General features: G+C 37.2%; 1 protein-coding gene across 1 annotated transcript in view; it reads left to right on the top strand.

Moving 5' to 3' along the window:
* Positions 1 to 15527, top strand: part of Rmdn1 (regulator of microtubule dynamics 1) — a 29730-nt gene that overhangs the window by 588 nt on the left and 13615 nt on the right. Inside the window, exons 2-4 of the mRNA XM_076924108.1 lie at positions 4187 to 4304; positions 10049 to 10145; positions 11870 to 12029. Coding sequence (XP_076780223.1) covers positions 4187 to 4304; positions 10049 to 10145; positions 11870 to 12029 — 375 coding nt within the window. The remainder of the gene's footprint in view (positions 1 to 4186; positions 4305 to 10048; positions 10146 to 11869; positions 12030 to 15527) is intronic.

The following is a 15527-nucleotide window of genomic DNA, read 5'->3' as shown; positions in this document are numbered from 1 at the left end:
AGCGAGCCGGTTCAGAGCTTTAGTGAGCGCTTCTCCCAAAATAAATACTCAAAAAAGAAAAAAAAAAAAAGAAGTTCATTGTTAATGAAACTTTGCCTCACACCTGGGGGCAAAAATATTTGTGATGTAACTTTGAAGTTTTCAATAAGTGAGAGAATTTATTTTTTACAGTAATTATCCTTGAGTTTCTTGGTTTTTATACATGTTAAAGCTGTTGAGTCTCTGTCTCTTCTCCTTCTCCTCCTTCTCCTCCTCCTCTTCTTCTTCTTCCTCCTCCTCCTTCTTTCTTCTTCTTCTTCTTCTTCTTCTTCTTCTTCTTCTTCTTCTTCTTCTTCTTCTTCTTCTTCTTCTTCTTCTTCTTCTTCTTCTTCTTCTTCTTCTTCTTCTTCTTCTTCTTCCTTTTCCTCTCCCTCTCCCTCTCCTCCCTCTCCCTGTCCCTGTCCCTGTCCCTCTCCCTCTCCCTCTCCCTCTCCCTTTCCCCCTCCCCCCTCCCCCTCCCCTCCCCTCCCCCTCCCCCTCCCCCCTCTCTCTCTCTCAGTTCTGATGTTTTTATTAGACTGTCCATGACTGTTTTTATTCTTGAAAAAGGATGGCATTGATTCCTAAGATGTATTTCTGGTATTTTTTGTTATTTTCTATGTATTTTTTTGTTATTTTAAGCCCTGAAGTATGGCCTTTAAAAACCTGCTTTATACAGTTACTATCGGTAGTGTGTGTAGGTCAGAAATCTAGATATGGCTTAACTGGGTGTCTAACTTCCAAAACTCTATTGCCAGACCAGAAAAAAAAAAAAAAAAAAAAGAAAGAAAGAAAAAAAAAAGTTCTCTCATGAGGTTTAGTCAGGCTTTCAACTGTTGAGGTCTCCTTTAGCATCTCAGGGTTTTGTTTTGTGGATATGTTTATTTGCTTGTTTTGACAGGGCCTCCCTAAGTGACTGTGAGTGGCCTTAATTTTAATGTGCACCCACCTCAAGTGGGTTTCTTGCCTTAGCCTTCTGAGTGCTGGTATTCCAGGTATGAAAGCTAAACCAACAACCTACCTTCCTTTCTCCTTTTTTTTTTTTTTTAAAAAAATTAAATTTAATTTATGTGTTTTGCCTGCACATATGTATGTGCACCAAATGTATGCCTAGTACCTAGTTACCATATCAGTGCTGGTGCACTGGAAGAGGAGCTAGTGCCAGAAAGCAATGAGTCATTTCTCCAGCTTCTCCAGCTTTTTGTTTGTATGTTTTAGTTTTTTTGTTTGTTTTTTTGTTTTGTTTTGTTAGCTCAGTTTCTGAGGATAGAAGAAGGAAGTTCTGTTTCCACACTCTCATTTGGCAGGAGGTAGGGAGTTTTCCTATAATGCTACTGTTGCCAGGAGACATTGCAGCTGACTTTCATCAGAATGGGCAGTGTGGGTGGAAGAGAAGAGAGGGAACTTTGTGGTCTTCTAACCACTTACTCTTGGAAAGTCTGGAAGTCAGTAAATCCACAGTACTTGTAAGGGAAAGTAGCACACATAGGATAAATTGCCTTCTGACACTCAGCTTCAGAAAACTTTATAGACCAAGCTGCTTGATGCTCTGGCCCAGAGTGGAAGGAGAGAAGGGAATACCCAAAGTCATCATTCTCTGACCTTTACATCTCACCTACTTACATCACACAATAAGACGTACAGGATTTAACAACCTCATGGACTATTGTATTTCTGATTTTAGTCAAGAGATTATAGGAAACCAAATAAGGCGTTAAAACAAGGAAGTCATTTGAACAGATTTTCACTAAAACATAACAGTGTACTACGGTCAGACTGGATATACAAGAGGTAATGCTAGGTAGATCTCGGTGTAAGGTAGGTGAGAAATGTGGTTTGCACTTTAGTGGAAATGTAAACAAGCAGATGAGTTCAAAGAGTTTTAAGAATATAGAATTATAGTTTCATGGAAGAGGTTAAGAAGACTCAGGCAGAATGTTTAAGTTCCTAGCTGAAACAGCCTAACGGATGGTGGTACTACCTAGTGAGATATGACTGCCAAGGGAAATTTGAGGAGTAAACAAGAAATGTGTGATATTATGAATTTACAATGAGAAATATAGTCATTCGACGGACATGCATCTCCCATTTAAGAAACCCATGTATTACTAAAGCACAAAAAGTTGAACATTTTAAATGTGACATTTTCTCAAATTCCACTGTGTCATTATCTGTTGATTAATAAGCTACTAAGACTTAATGTTAAAAATCTTGGTCTTTCCCTCCTTTTTTTTTTTTTAACTAGGCACCAGAATCATACCTATGATCCTGCTACACCTTGTCCCTAGTCCAACTTTCTCCTCCTCCTTTTTTCTTTCCTTTCCCTTTCTTTTTTCTTTTCTTTTCCTTTCTTTCCCCCTTCTCTCCCTTCCTCTCCCTCCCTTCCCCCTCTCTCTTTCCTTCTTTTTTTTTTTTTTTGACAATATCTTATGTGTCCCAGATATGTAGCCAAGGGGACCTCGCACTCCTGATCCTCTTGTGCTTATCTCCCTGGCTCTTACTATCATTACAGAAGCACCACCATTATGACCAGTTAATGTGATGCTAAGGATCCAATCCAGGGCTTCTTACATGCTTGGCAAGCCTCTTTAAACTGGTCTACACCACTAACCTGTTTTTAGAAAGTAAGAATGCATTTAGAAAATAAAATGGTATTTTGCTGTTGATTTGTTTTTAATACACTAGTACCAATATTTTGAGTATTTGGTTTTACCAGACCATTCAGCAAATTGGAATGTGTTGAATTTTCCATTTTCTGGTCTAAGACTACATTAGAAGTTTAGATGTGGATTAAATATGGATTGGGAGAAAATCTAGATGCATCAGTGGCTTTTGTTTATTTTTTAAAACTGAACAAGTAGTCTGGGGAGGTAGGTCAGTAGCACTTGTTAAGAACATCTGATGCTCTTCTAGAGGACCCAGTTTCTATTTCAAGCACCTACATGGTGGCTTACAACCTTTGGTAACTCCAGTTCCAGAGGACCTGACACCCTCTTCTATCCTTTGCAGGCACCAGGCATGCACATGGTATATACACATACATTCGGGAAAAGTGCTCATGCACATAAACATAATAGATGAATCTAAAAACAAAAACAAAACAAAAAGGGAACAACTAGAAGAAGACATCTCCCATTTACCATCATAGGGACAGCGGAGAGAAGATGAAATTCATAATAGACTTGACGTAGAGACAGATGTTGAGTGATTCTCAAGTTTAGAAGAGACATCCAGGATAGAGACAGAATAGGTCAAATATAGCATTTAAGACTGTGAGAAGAAATAAGGTCACAAATACAAAAAAAGATCTGGGATTAAGCTCTAGACACAAATAATAAACAGGTAAGAAGACATTAGAGATGAACAAAGAGAAGGAACAGTCAAGAGACAATAAGAAAACCACGAGAATATTTTTAAAACAAACTGAAATGTTTTAACCATAACAAAACCCAGTGCTGGGAAAGTCATTACAAAGAGGATAGTTCTTATTATCTTGATTGTGGTGATGAAATGGTTTTCCCCAGTTTATACCTTGAATATATTCCTGGTTCTCCTGTTTCTTCTTCCTGAGTGATAGGTGTGTGCTACCATACCCATCTTAAACATGAGTATTATTGAACATCTATTTAAAAGCTTTGGGGTCTTTGGACAATATCGTCACTGAGAACTGCATATTACTTTCATGTGTAATAATTATTGGAGTTTTCAGCTTGTCTATTATTAGTTTCATTAAATATTAGTTTAAAGTATCATTAAATTAATTGACTAATTTATTAATAATATTATTCCACACAATTTAATATACCTATGTCTCTATAAAAAGATTTCCATAAAAATATAAGTCATATTTGACATATTTATTCACTCATTCATTCATCCTTTTCGTGGTTTTGGGTCTTGAACCAAGTGTCTCGTGCATGATGTTCTACCCATGAGTTACATTTCTAGTCTACAACTGACCATTAAGCAAACTACTGCTTCCATTACTAAGATTACTGAATGCAAGGCTTGGAAGTTTTGGTAAAGAATTGGTAAACTATTTCTTTTAGCTTCTAGCATTCTATAATGCTTGCTTTGGAGGTGAGAAAAAGTAGATATGTTTTGAATGGGGTAGAAATTTCTTTGTGGTTTCTTGAGTTTCATAATTTTAATATATTATTTTCTATAGGTGATAGGAAATACAAGACCTTTCAAGAGAGGCCTTTTATTCTCAGCCTTGTCTTATTTGGGTTTTGAAACCTATCAAGTCATTTCTCAGGCTGCTGTGGTTCATGCTACAGCCAAAGGTAAGCATAAGGTAAAGATCTCGATTTATTTTGTGGGTGAGTGAATGTGTACCTCTGTGTACATATGCAGAAGCCAATGATTAATGCCATGGCCTCATCTGTCTTTGGCACTGCAACTATTATTATTTTATGTATATGGGTGTTATGTCTGCATATATCTGCATATGAGAAGAAGACATAGATCCCATAAAGGTACCAGTATAAACTGTTGTGATGTACAATGTGGGTATTGATCATTGAACCCAGGACCTCTGGTAGAACAGCTAGTGCTCTTAACTACTGAGCCATCTCTCCAGCCCCTCCAGCTTTATTTTCTGAGATAAAGTCACTGAGGCTGGAGCTCTCTGCTTCCCAGTGCTGGGATTGCAGATGTAATCTGTTGTGGGGCAACAGCTGTGAGAAGCAGCTGGGTGCTTGGTTGAGCATAAGTCTGAAACTCTGGACCCTTATTGGACCGCAGGAGTTTGGCTCTGCTCCTGGGCCCTGGTTCTTTTCATTTAGCTTCAGCCCTCCACAACCCCTCCCACAGGGAGGTCTATGGCGAACAGTCAGGAGGAACAGGCCTCAGGCCCTAGAGAGATTTACATGCTAATGACATGCCTGAAGGCCAGAGGGTGGAGCCAATTAAGCATTCTTCCCCAGCCCTTATCTCCCTCCCTATTTAACTTAGGTCTGCCCTGGGTTTCAGGGGGGTGCATCTACATCCATCCACCATCCGCCATGACATTAAAGCCTGTAAAAACCCATGGACTTTCTCGTGTCATTGGGGCTGTGTCATGAGGAACCATGAAGAAGGCCTTTAATGAGCCTCTGTAGCCACAGCCGCCATTCCTAACTTCCCCCTGGAGGAACTCTCAGTGTTCCCAGCAGCAAACTACCCACAATCTGTAATTACACAGTCAGCTTTTTATATGGCTGGTGGGGATTGAAACTCAGGTCTTCATGCTTATACAATAAGTGCTTTACTTCCTGAGCCAGCACCCATTTTTGATATTTTGATATTTTGTTATCTTATTTGAATGCATTATGAAATTAATAGTTTTATCTGTTCTTCTCTATCATTTTGAATATTCATGTTTTAATTTACATTTTTATTTAACTTTGCATTTGTGTTGATATTTCGATATCAATCCATAAAAAGAGAATATGATTCAGTAAGGAAAATACCTAATACTGAACTGATGTTCTTTTCAAATTCTGATACAAGAACCTGAGGTTGTTATTAACCAGCTGGCAGGGCCAGACATGATAGTACATGTAGATCTCTGTTAGTAATAGGCCAGCCTTGCTATGTAAATAGCAAGTTCCAGGATAGCCAGAGGTACATGGTGAGATCCAACAACAAAAAACTGAAAAACAAATAAAGAACTAGTTGTTTATTTCATTTATATGAGACTATCTTGTCTTTAAGAAAATGGACAATTGAAGTCTGATGTGGTGCACACACCTTTAGTCCCAGTACTCTGGAGGCAGAGACAGGTGTATCTATATGTTCAAGGCCAGCCTCATCTACCTACTGATTTCTACTGTGTACCATGGTTACACCGTAACCATGTGAGATTCTGTCTAGGGTAAAAAACATTTGTATACATTTGTTACATTTAAAATACGTTTTCATGAAATAGGCCTTCTTGAGGTTTTATGCTTATGTGGTAGCAGGGAGAAGGTATATGGAAGGATATGCCATTACTATCTTTTGAGGGGCAATCAGGAGTAGGATATGGGTAGTCCTACATATATCTTCTTAGTATTACAGCTGTATGCAATTTATTCACTCATTCATTTCCCCCACTTGCAGCACATATATATTTTTTAGTGAAAGGCTATTTCAGCTTTTTGGTTTTTGTTTCATTATGTCCATATTTTGAGGATTTTGTTGTTTGTTTGTTTTGAGTCAGGGTCTCACTCTGTAGCCCTGGCTGGCCTGGAAGCCTGTATGTAGACGAGCCTGCTCATGCCAAGTTAACTCAGATTAAAAAAAAAAAACAGTAAGTGACTAGGGCATGATGGTGCCCATCACTCAGATAGAGGCAGGCAGATCTCATTCAGTCCCTGGTTAGCCAATTCACTACTTAAGACACTGTCTCAAAAATATAAAATTAAAAGATGGATTAAATAATAAAGCATATACAAGGACATAGACATTTGGGGCAACACAGTGATGATACATAGTCTATATGATGACTAGGAATTAGCAAAATACATTGTTTACAAGCTCCTGTTTAAAAATAGTACATACTTGAACATAGAGTTGGTACATGCTTGCCCTTCCAGCATCTTTCAGACTGACATAACATTCTGATCCTCATAGGACTGATTTCTTTTTTCCTTTTTGGTTCAAGACTAACTTGGGCTTCTTAAGAAGCCACCTAAAAATAAACCCAAGAGGAATAAAAAGGTAATGTGTACTTGGTAATAAAGAAAGCCAATTTTTTTCCTAATAATTAGCACAAGGCCATGGCAGAAAGGTTATTTGGTCTTGATCCTGAGTTCAAACCCCAGTACTTCTAATAAAATTGCTATTATTCATTCATATTTTCCAGTCCTAATGTAACAATAAAAGTTGGCCAAGGAAATCCAGTATGTTTGAAAATTTAATTCATTTCTAAATAATTCACAAATAAGGATAAAACATGAAATAACAATAAGGTAAAATGGAAATCAGAAAATTTGTAGCAGTAACTGCCTTTCTTAACATGGAATGATGAAGGAATAATGTGTCCAACATAAAATACTAAGAAGAAACTATCAGAAACCTCAAACTAAATAAAAAGGAAATAACAAAAAAGCAGAAATGAATGGTCTGGAAAATTGGGATAATTGTTTTTAAAAGCTTCATAAAATATGGACTACTCAAGTAGTGAACATGAAATAAACTCAGGTAGTAAATCTTGGAAGTACTAGTATGATAAGTCTTGAGTTAAAAAGTATTATATGTGAAATTCAAGCAAGCACAGACTGCATGAGAGAAAAATATTTAATGACCATCTTAGAAACAAAACAGTAATTCTTACGCTTAAGAGGCTGGGGTGGGAGAGTCTAGTGTCTGAGGCTAGCCTGGCCTACACAGAGACTTTATGGAGAAAAGAGAAGAGCTGGGTGTGTGGCACAGTGGCATCACACTCACATAGCACCTGCAAGGCCTTGGGTTGATCCGCAGTGCTGTTAGAACAAACAGAAGCAGCAAAGACTAAACATAGAAAACAAGAAAATGAGCATCCAGAAACTATGTCCAGAGTTCAGAGGTATATTCCACAGGGCAGTGATTAACTTGTGACATTGTTTCTGTCTTCTTTTATATTTTGAGGTGAAATTTTACTATGTAGTTCAGGCTGGGCTGGAACTCATTATGTAGAGCAGTTCCAACTGCCCCTACCTCTGATTAAAGGCAGTGTGCCCACCCTAACTTCAAACATTGTCAGATACATTATAAAAGTGAAAAAATTAAGAATGGTTGTTTTAGTCTGTGTTCTGTTCTTGTGAAGAGACACTGTGATCACATATAATTATAAAAGAAAGCATTTAACTGGGATTGCTTACAGTTTCCGGGGTTTAGCACATTCTCATGTAGGAGGCATGGCAGCATACAGGCAGGCAATAGTGCTGGAGGGGTAGCTTGATCTGCAAGCAGCAATAAGAGACAGACACTGGCTTGCACTTTTGAACCTTCAAAGCCCAGGGCCAGTGACACTTCCTCCAACAAGGCCACACTTCCTAATCCTTTTAAATAGTGCCAGTCCTTGTTGGCTAAGCATTCAAATATGTAAGCCAAACATATGGCGTCCATTCTTACTCAGATCACCACAGATAACTAAAGAAAGAACAGATATAGAATATATTCCAAGCCAGTAGAGAGGAAAGAAAATTACAATTCATTCAGTACACCACTGGACAGGAAATAACAAAGGAAAGAAGCAAAGAAATCAGTGATGCTGGTCTCCAAGATGCTTGCCTTAGAACCCTGCCCACTGCCTAGGATGCCTGCCTGTGTGGTGCTCTTCCATAGTGAGCTGTGTGGGCTTCACGGCTAGTTTCTGTCTTGTGGCACATAGGTAAAAGTGGGAGATAGTATGTCATTTCATAGCTACCAGGCCTGGTTTTCTGGGCCTCCTAATATCAATTTCTTTTTCCTTTCTCAGCAAGGTACTTGACTTTTTTGCATGCTAGGTACCCTCACCACTGTGCTAAATTCTTAAGACTGAATTTTTTAAGTGGTAATTTTTTAGTTTACCACAAGATGGTAGCAAATACGCAGTCTGTGGCAAGAACCAAATAAACAATAGAGTTTCAAAAACCATTATTATTTATTTTAAATGTACACGTGTAACCTCTGTGGGATAGATTACTATATTCACAGTATTCTCCTGCAGGAGGAAGCTCACGTGTAAATTACTTAGAAGATGAGTTAGTCACAAGTGAGCAACCTAAACATTCTCCATGCGTCACTTCCCTACCTTCTTTCTTTACCTCTGAAACATTCCTCATCAAGGATGAACGAGCCTACAGATGTTCAATATCACTTAAGTAGTATTTCTAGTAATTTTAATAACATTGCTTTCTCTACTACTGAGACACAGAATTACTGGTGTGAAAGATTTGCCTTGGCTCTGGATCTTGATATTATATTAATCTTTGACTGTCAGTATACATATTTTTCATGTACTAAGCCCTATACAAAGAAAACACAGGAGTGTGGAAATTTTTATGCCTGAGAAGATTGTAAGGGGTATTTTATTTTTTTCCTGGTGACTGTGATGTGACTGTAGTTCATTTCATAAGAAGAACTAGAAAGCCAAAGGGTCTTAGTACATATACATGACAGCTTTCACATGATTGGCATGGCTTTCTTTGAAAATTTTTGGAAAAGTGTTCTGAATTGGTGTGTATTTTTTTAGGTCAAGTATAAGATTTAATTTTATAGTTTTGTTTCTTATTCATCTGAGGATATCTATATTGTCGTAATTTAAGTTGAAAGTAATTTACTCTAAAAGTTTAGTTTGTTTTATAGAATGTGGTTTCTGTGTCAGTAGCATAGCCTATTTTTAAACTATTTTCATGATGGTGTGGAATATTAAATAAGACAATAACAAACTTTCAGACACGTCTGCATGCTCCTACCAGAGTAACTATGTAAGCCTGTCATATTATAACTGCATTTTTTCGTACATATCACACAGTTTAGTTTTCAGAATTCCTCTTTAGAATCAGAAGAGATTACACATATTATAAAGCCAGTACAGTATAATGTTGTATACTACAACATATAATAAAGAAATTGGAGTTAAATAGTGGTGAGGGGAGGTAGTATTACGCAACATTATGCAAGCAGCATAGGGGAGGGTGTCTGACACAGCTAGAGATGTAGGTGGTTGTGAGCCAGCAGATGCACTGGGAACCAAACTCTAGCCATAACCCCTGAACCGTCTCTCCAGTCTGTATCATCATTCCTACAGTGCATGGTACTCAGTAAATTAGCAGCAGCAGGTAAGAGATTGTACATGCTTCTGTGCCATAAATACCCCATAAGAAATCACCTTTTTCATTTTTAAAAACTGTATTCATCAAATTTAGTGTCTTAAATTCTCTGAGTTGTATCTCCTGTGGTTTCAGTAGATCACTTACTATAATCACTTCATGCTTACTTCTGCAGTACTTTTATCTAGATGGTTCAGAATTTCTGATTTAAAGGTAATTTTTCGTTTTTTTAAACATATATAAAAGTGATACTTTTTTTCATTTCATAGTTTTGGAAGTTGAAGAAATACTTAAGCAAGCAGACTACCTCTATGAAAGTGGAGAAACAGAAAAGCTTTATCAGCTGCTTACACAGTACAAGGAAAGGTAAGCAGTGTATGATTGGCCTGGGTTTGAGGTTAACTCAAAAATATTTTGTTAAAAGTAAAATGGTTCGTGGTATTAAAATGGTATTAAAACTTTTACATAACACTTTTTTCTTCTTCAAAGTAGTATATCTTAGAATTCAGTTTATAATAAATAATCATTTAAAGTAAATGACTGAAAAGTGCTATTTAAATCTTATTGATTTGTAAAGATTGCTCTTTACTGGAATGTTGGAATTTTTTTTTTATTTTGCTTCAGTTCATAAAAGTGTCACTAAATATACACATTTCCTTATCACTCACATTTCTTGGCTTTTACAACAGTAATTTCTGACTGGTATAAGATTTAAATGAATTTACTAGAGTTTAGGTTGGTACTATGGCACTAAATGGCAGTTGTGTTTAGAAAGAGTTATCAAAGAAACACAAATGGTTGGGTTTTATGCTTTGATTTCTAGACTACATGGTTTGTGTAGAATGTCAGTGTGTGCTCTTTCAAAGGGGAGGCAGGAAAAAGGACATTTCCAGGTATTTACTTCATTCTCCTAATGTAGAAATATTGAGTTGTTTTTCATCTACTTTTGTTAGTAGTTTCAAAAGCCCTCCCACCCCCATTCCCACCAACTTTAGTTGATAGATGTCTATAGAATCAGTCTTTATCTTCAATCTGTCTTCATGAGTTAGCTTTTTTGGAATTTTACCCTGCTTTGTTGAGAAGTAAGCTGTGAGGTGTAATTATTCTGTGTAACTGAATAATAAACATACTGTTGATACCTTTGGATTCAACATTTGAGTTGAATTAAAAACAATTAAAGTGACTGCTATTGTTTGTTAACAAAGAAAAATATAGCCAGGCAATGGTGGCGCATGCCTTTAATCCCAGCACTTGGGAGGGAGAGGCAAGCAGATTTCTGAGTTCGAGGTCAGCCTGGTCTACAGAGTGAGTTCCAGGACAGCCAGGGCTATACAGAGAAACCCTGTCTTGAAAAAACCAAAAAAAAAAAAAAAAAAAACCAAAAAAACAAAACAAAAAAAAAAAAACCCAAACAAACAAACAAAGAAAAATATGTTAGGTTTAAATGCACACATTTAATAAAAAGTAATTCAAGGTTAAAAATTTTTATCAACTGTGATATTTAATTTGTTAGCCATTTTTGCTTTAGATGATTGCATGTGCATAACAGTTCCTCGAAGTGTCCACTGTCCTTACTTAATATAGGCCATTCAACATCATGGCACTGCAACTTAGTTCCAGATTGCATTATTTCAATCACTTATTCATGTACAGATAAGAACTATCACACACCTGTTGTTTGGCAAATATATTTGAGGAAAAGGATTTGGATCCTGGCCATAAAGCTAGTGTGTTTTATGGTACTCTCTGAACCAGGTAGGAATTGCATGAAATAGTATTAATAAGTCAAGTCTCATGTTACATTTTGAGCTTGAGGACAAGCGTTTACAGAACTGAAATACAAAAATATTTTCTAAGGAAGTCAGTGTTTTAGATATTACATATTGGTAAGCTAATATATGCAAATAATTTGGAAATTTTCAACAGATTTTAGCGAATGTGGATTTTATGAAAGAAAATAGTAGTATTGATAATGTCTCATATGATAATTGCTATATCCTAGTTAAGCTGAAAGAACTGTCATTAATGGTGTGTCCTTTAACAGTTTTTCAATGTGAAGTAAGATGTTTTTCTATCTTGTCTAAAATTAGTGATGATGGAGAGCTACTGTGGCGGTTGGCACGGGCATCACGTGACATAGCACAGCTTAGTAAGACTTCAGAAGAAGAAAAGAAAGTGTTGGTGTATGAAGCTCTAGAGTATGCCAGAAGAGCAATAGAGAAAAAAGAGGCAAGCTTTGCTGCTCATAAGGTGAGTCAGTCAGTAACAATGTTATCTGATGAAGGCTACATTGGGCTCTACTCACCTGTTCTCAGCAAGTTATGGAAGGAAAAGAAATTCATGTATTGTAAAGGATTCCTGTATTATAAATAGAATGGTTTCAATTTTGAGTTTTAACAGGTAGCCTAAATAGTTTAGTATGTTTGATCAATTAAGTTTGTGAATGCTTATAAGAGGCTGTTTTTATTCAGATGGTAGGTTAGCAATGTTTATTTGCAGTAGTACACCAAGCATTTGACACAGTATATTTAATGCCAAGCATGTTGGTATCGACCTGTAATGTTGGCCCTGGGGAAGTAAAGCCAGAATGGAGAGTTACAGGATAGCTTAGGCCACATTGTAAGACTCTGTCTGAACCATCCCCTATTGGCATTATATTCCATTGATTGTATATCAATTTGAGAAGTATGGCTGTCGAGTATTCTAACTCAGTTTCTATTTATTTAGATCCTTAATGTTTTTCAACAGTATTTTGTATTTTCAAAGTTCATTCGTGGACTTAACTTGATTAAATTTATTTTCAAATATTTTTAATTCTTTTAATTATTTACTTGAAATCTTTTTGAGATTATTTATTGCTCGTGTATAGGAATCCAACACCCTCTGTACCCCAATCTTATTTTTTTTAAAAAATGTGACATTTATTTAAATCATTTTATTCCAAGTGTGTTGCTTTTATCAGTAAGTCCTATTAAATTGGTATATATTAATCATACAAAACAGGGTTCACTTTGAAATTTTTATAGGTGCATATAAAATCATACTCACTACCCTCTCTTATCACCACCCATTTTATTTCCTCCCATATCTCTAATTGTCTTCTTTTAAATTCCTCTTGGAGGATTGTGTAAAGACAGTTTCAGTGGAGCATGTAATTTGGCCATATTCATCTCTTATACACTTCCTCTATTTTCTCTCCCATTTCCTTTTGATAGATACTTTCCTTTCTCCAGTTTCTTTGTTTTCATGTCATATACTTGCTTTTATCTGTATAAAATCTAGGATCCACAAGTGAGAAATAAAAACAGATGACTGTTTTCCTGACGCTGGCTGATTTTGCTTAGTAAAATGTGTCCATTTCCTAGCAAATCACATAATCTAGTTCTTTATAGCTTCTTAGGATTCCTTTATGTGTATATGCCATATTTTCTTTAGAAACTATCTCATTACTTATGTTAGCATATAGTTATACACTTTATCGTGACCGTATTTTCAGTGTTTATTCATTGTTGATAGACACCTAGGCTAATTCTATAACATGGAGATGTGGACTAGTGCTGCAGGAAACATCTCTGTGATATGCTCACTAAAATTTCTTTGTACCCAGAAATTGGGTCATATATTAGTGCTCTGTGTGTGTGTGTGTGTGTGTGTCTGTGTGTCTGTGTATGTATGTGTGTGTGTGTGTTTCTGCCCGCATGTGCGTGTGTTTGTGTAAAAGAAAGGGAGAGATTGTGTATGTGTGTATGTCTGTCTATCTGCAATCATGTAAGTATCTTGTCTTCAGCCTTTCATATTTTGTTGTCTATGTACGTATCTGATCTACTAGTGAGTCTTTCCACTGAGCTCTTTATTGGCCAATCGATACTTTCATTCATAAAGTTTCATTTTTGACTGTTTCTTTTTGTTGATTTTTTTCATGTTCTCAGAGTCATTTATACTTTCTATGTATTCATTCAGAGGTTTTTTTTTTGTGTGTGTGTGTGTGTGTCTTGCTTGACATCATTGGATATTCTTGCAGTCATCCTTTTGAGTTCTCTGGCATGTCATTTTACTCATTCTCACCAGGATCCATTACTTGGAATTGGTAGTTTTTTTGGAAGAGTCAGGTTGCCTTGGTTTTTTATATTTGTTTTGTTTCTTACAGTTACCTGGTATTAGCTTACTGATTTAAAAATGTATTTATTTTTATCTACTGTATTCTTTCAGCTAAAATGTTTGTGATTTTTTTTTCAGATTGACTAGTTGTAGTAAGGTTGAAGTGTTATTGTTCCTCAAATACTAAACAGTTCAGTAATGTAACCCCTCAGTTCATGTGCCAGGGCCCTGGACACAATCTCTCAGAATCATTCCACAGTGGTTAGAACCTCTAGAAAATACAGTAATAGTCTAAATCAAAGCCAACTTCCACTTCAACTCCAGCAACTTTGGGAGATTAAAAGAACAAGGACATCACAGTATATATTAATGCACTTATTGCCAGGGGTAGGTCTGGAAGGAAAATAAAGTGAGTAAGCCTAGTAATCTGTATGAGAGACTGACTGAGAAATGGTATGAGAGGAAAGGTGTAAAGAAGAGGGCCCCCCCCCAAAAAAAAGAAAAATAAATAAAAAAAAAAAAAAAAGAAGAGGGCCCATGGACAACAAAACAGATTCCTCTCTGCTCTTCTCACCCGAAATCACTCCAGTGCATTGTTGTGGCCCGAGCTGCCCCACGCTTGGGGGCCAGAAATGTTGAGAACTGCACTACCACACGTTTGGGGGCCAAAATGTCGCGGACCGTTCTGTCAATGTTGGGACCCGCACTGCCAAAAGCCTTGGGGACTAACTTGTTAACCCGTACTGCCCCAAGCAGCTCTGGTCTGCGGGTCGGGGTTCAGCAAGAGAGAGAGTGAGGACGGACTCGAAGAATGGAGACCAGACAGAGTGTGATTCAATCCCGTTTATTCTTCAGTCTCTCTTCCTAGTCCAAGTCCCAAGTCTTGATTTCCTAGTCCCTAGTCCCTAGTTCCTAGTTCCTCCAAGTTCCAAGTTCTAAGTTCTAGTCTGGAGTCTCATCCAAATGCCTGTGTCTAATGCCTAATACTTAATAATAATTTCTTCTGTCTGCCTCTTGCCTTTTATATGTCTCACTTCTAAGCCACACCTCTAAGTCACACCTTTACGTCATGCCCTTAGGTCTTATCTCTAAATCTGATCTCTAAGTCAAGCCCTTAAGTCACACACCTTAAGTCTCACACACCCAAGGGAAGATCCTGGGTATCTAAAGCAAGATGTTATCAGAGTGTGCTCAGCTGTTGTAGGCTATGGTAATGAAGTCTGTTGTCAGGGTATACGCTCAAGATGGCTGCAAGGATGATAGCTGCCTTCTATTGGCTCCCCACAGTGCATGGGCTTCCTTTCCCAGAGCGAGCGTCTCATTCCTATATAACCTTGCTATTTCAGCCATGCCCTCTCTTGGTTTTCTTCCTCCCCTGCCTCCATCTTCCTCTCTAACTTTCTTGCTTCCTCCACCCCATCTTCTCACAACCTGGTTCAAGTCTTTTGGCCATGTTCAATGTACCACTTTCTCTCCTTGCTCTGGACTCTTCTAGATACCTTTGGCTGTACTCCCCTCATATCTATGATAAAAACCAAACCAAACCAACAACAACAAAAAAAACCTTACCCTCAACTATACCTTAGAGCAGTCATGCTCTAGTCACTTTATGCGGGTAGCATCAATAGTGGAATGGATAGACTTGTAACC

The sequence above is a fragment of the Arvicanthis niloticus genome, chromosome 25 (assembly GCF_011762505.2).
Source record: "Arvicanthis niloticus isolate mArvNil1 chromosome 25, mArvNil1.pat.X, whole genome shotgun sequence".
Taxonomy (NCBI): Eukaryota; Metazoa; Chordata; class Mammalia; order Rodentia; family Muridae; genus Arvicanthis; species Arvicanthis niloticus.
This window is presented reverse-complemented; position numbering and strand designations above follow the sequence as displayed.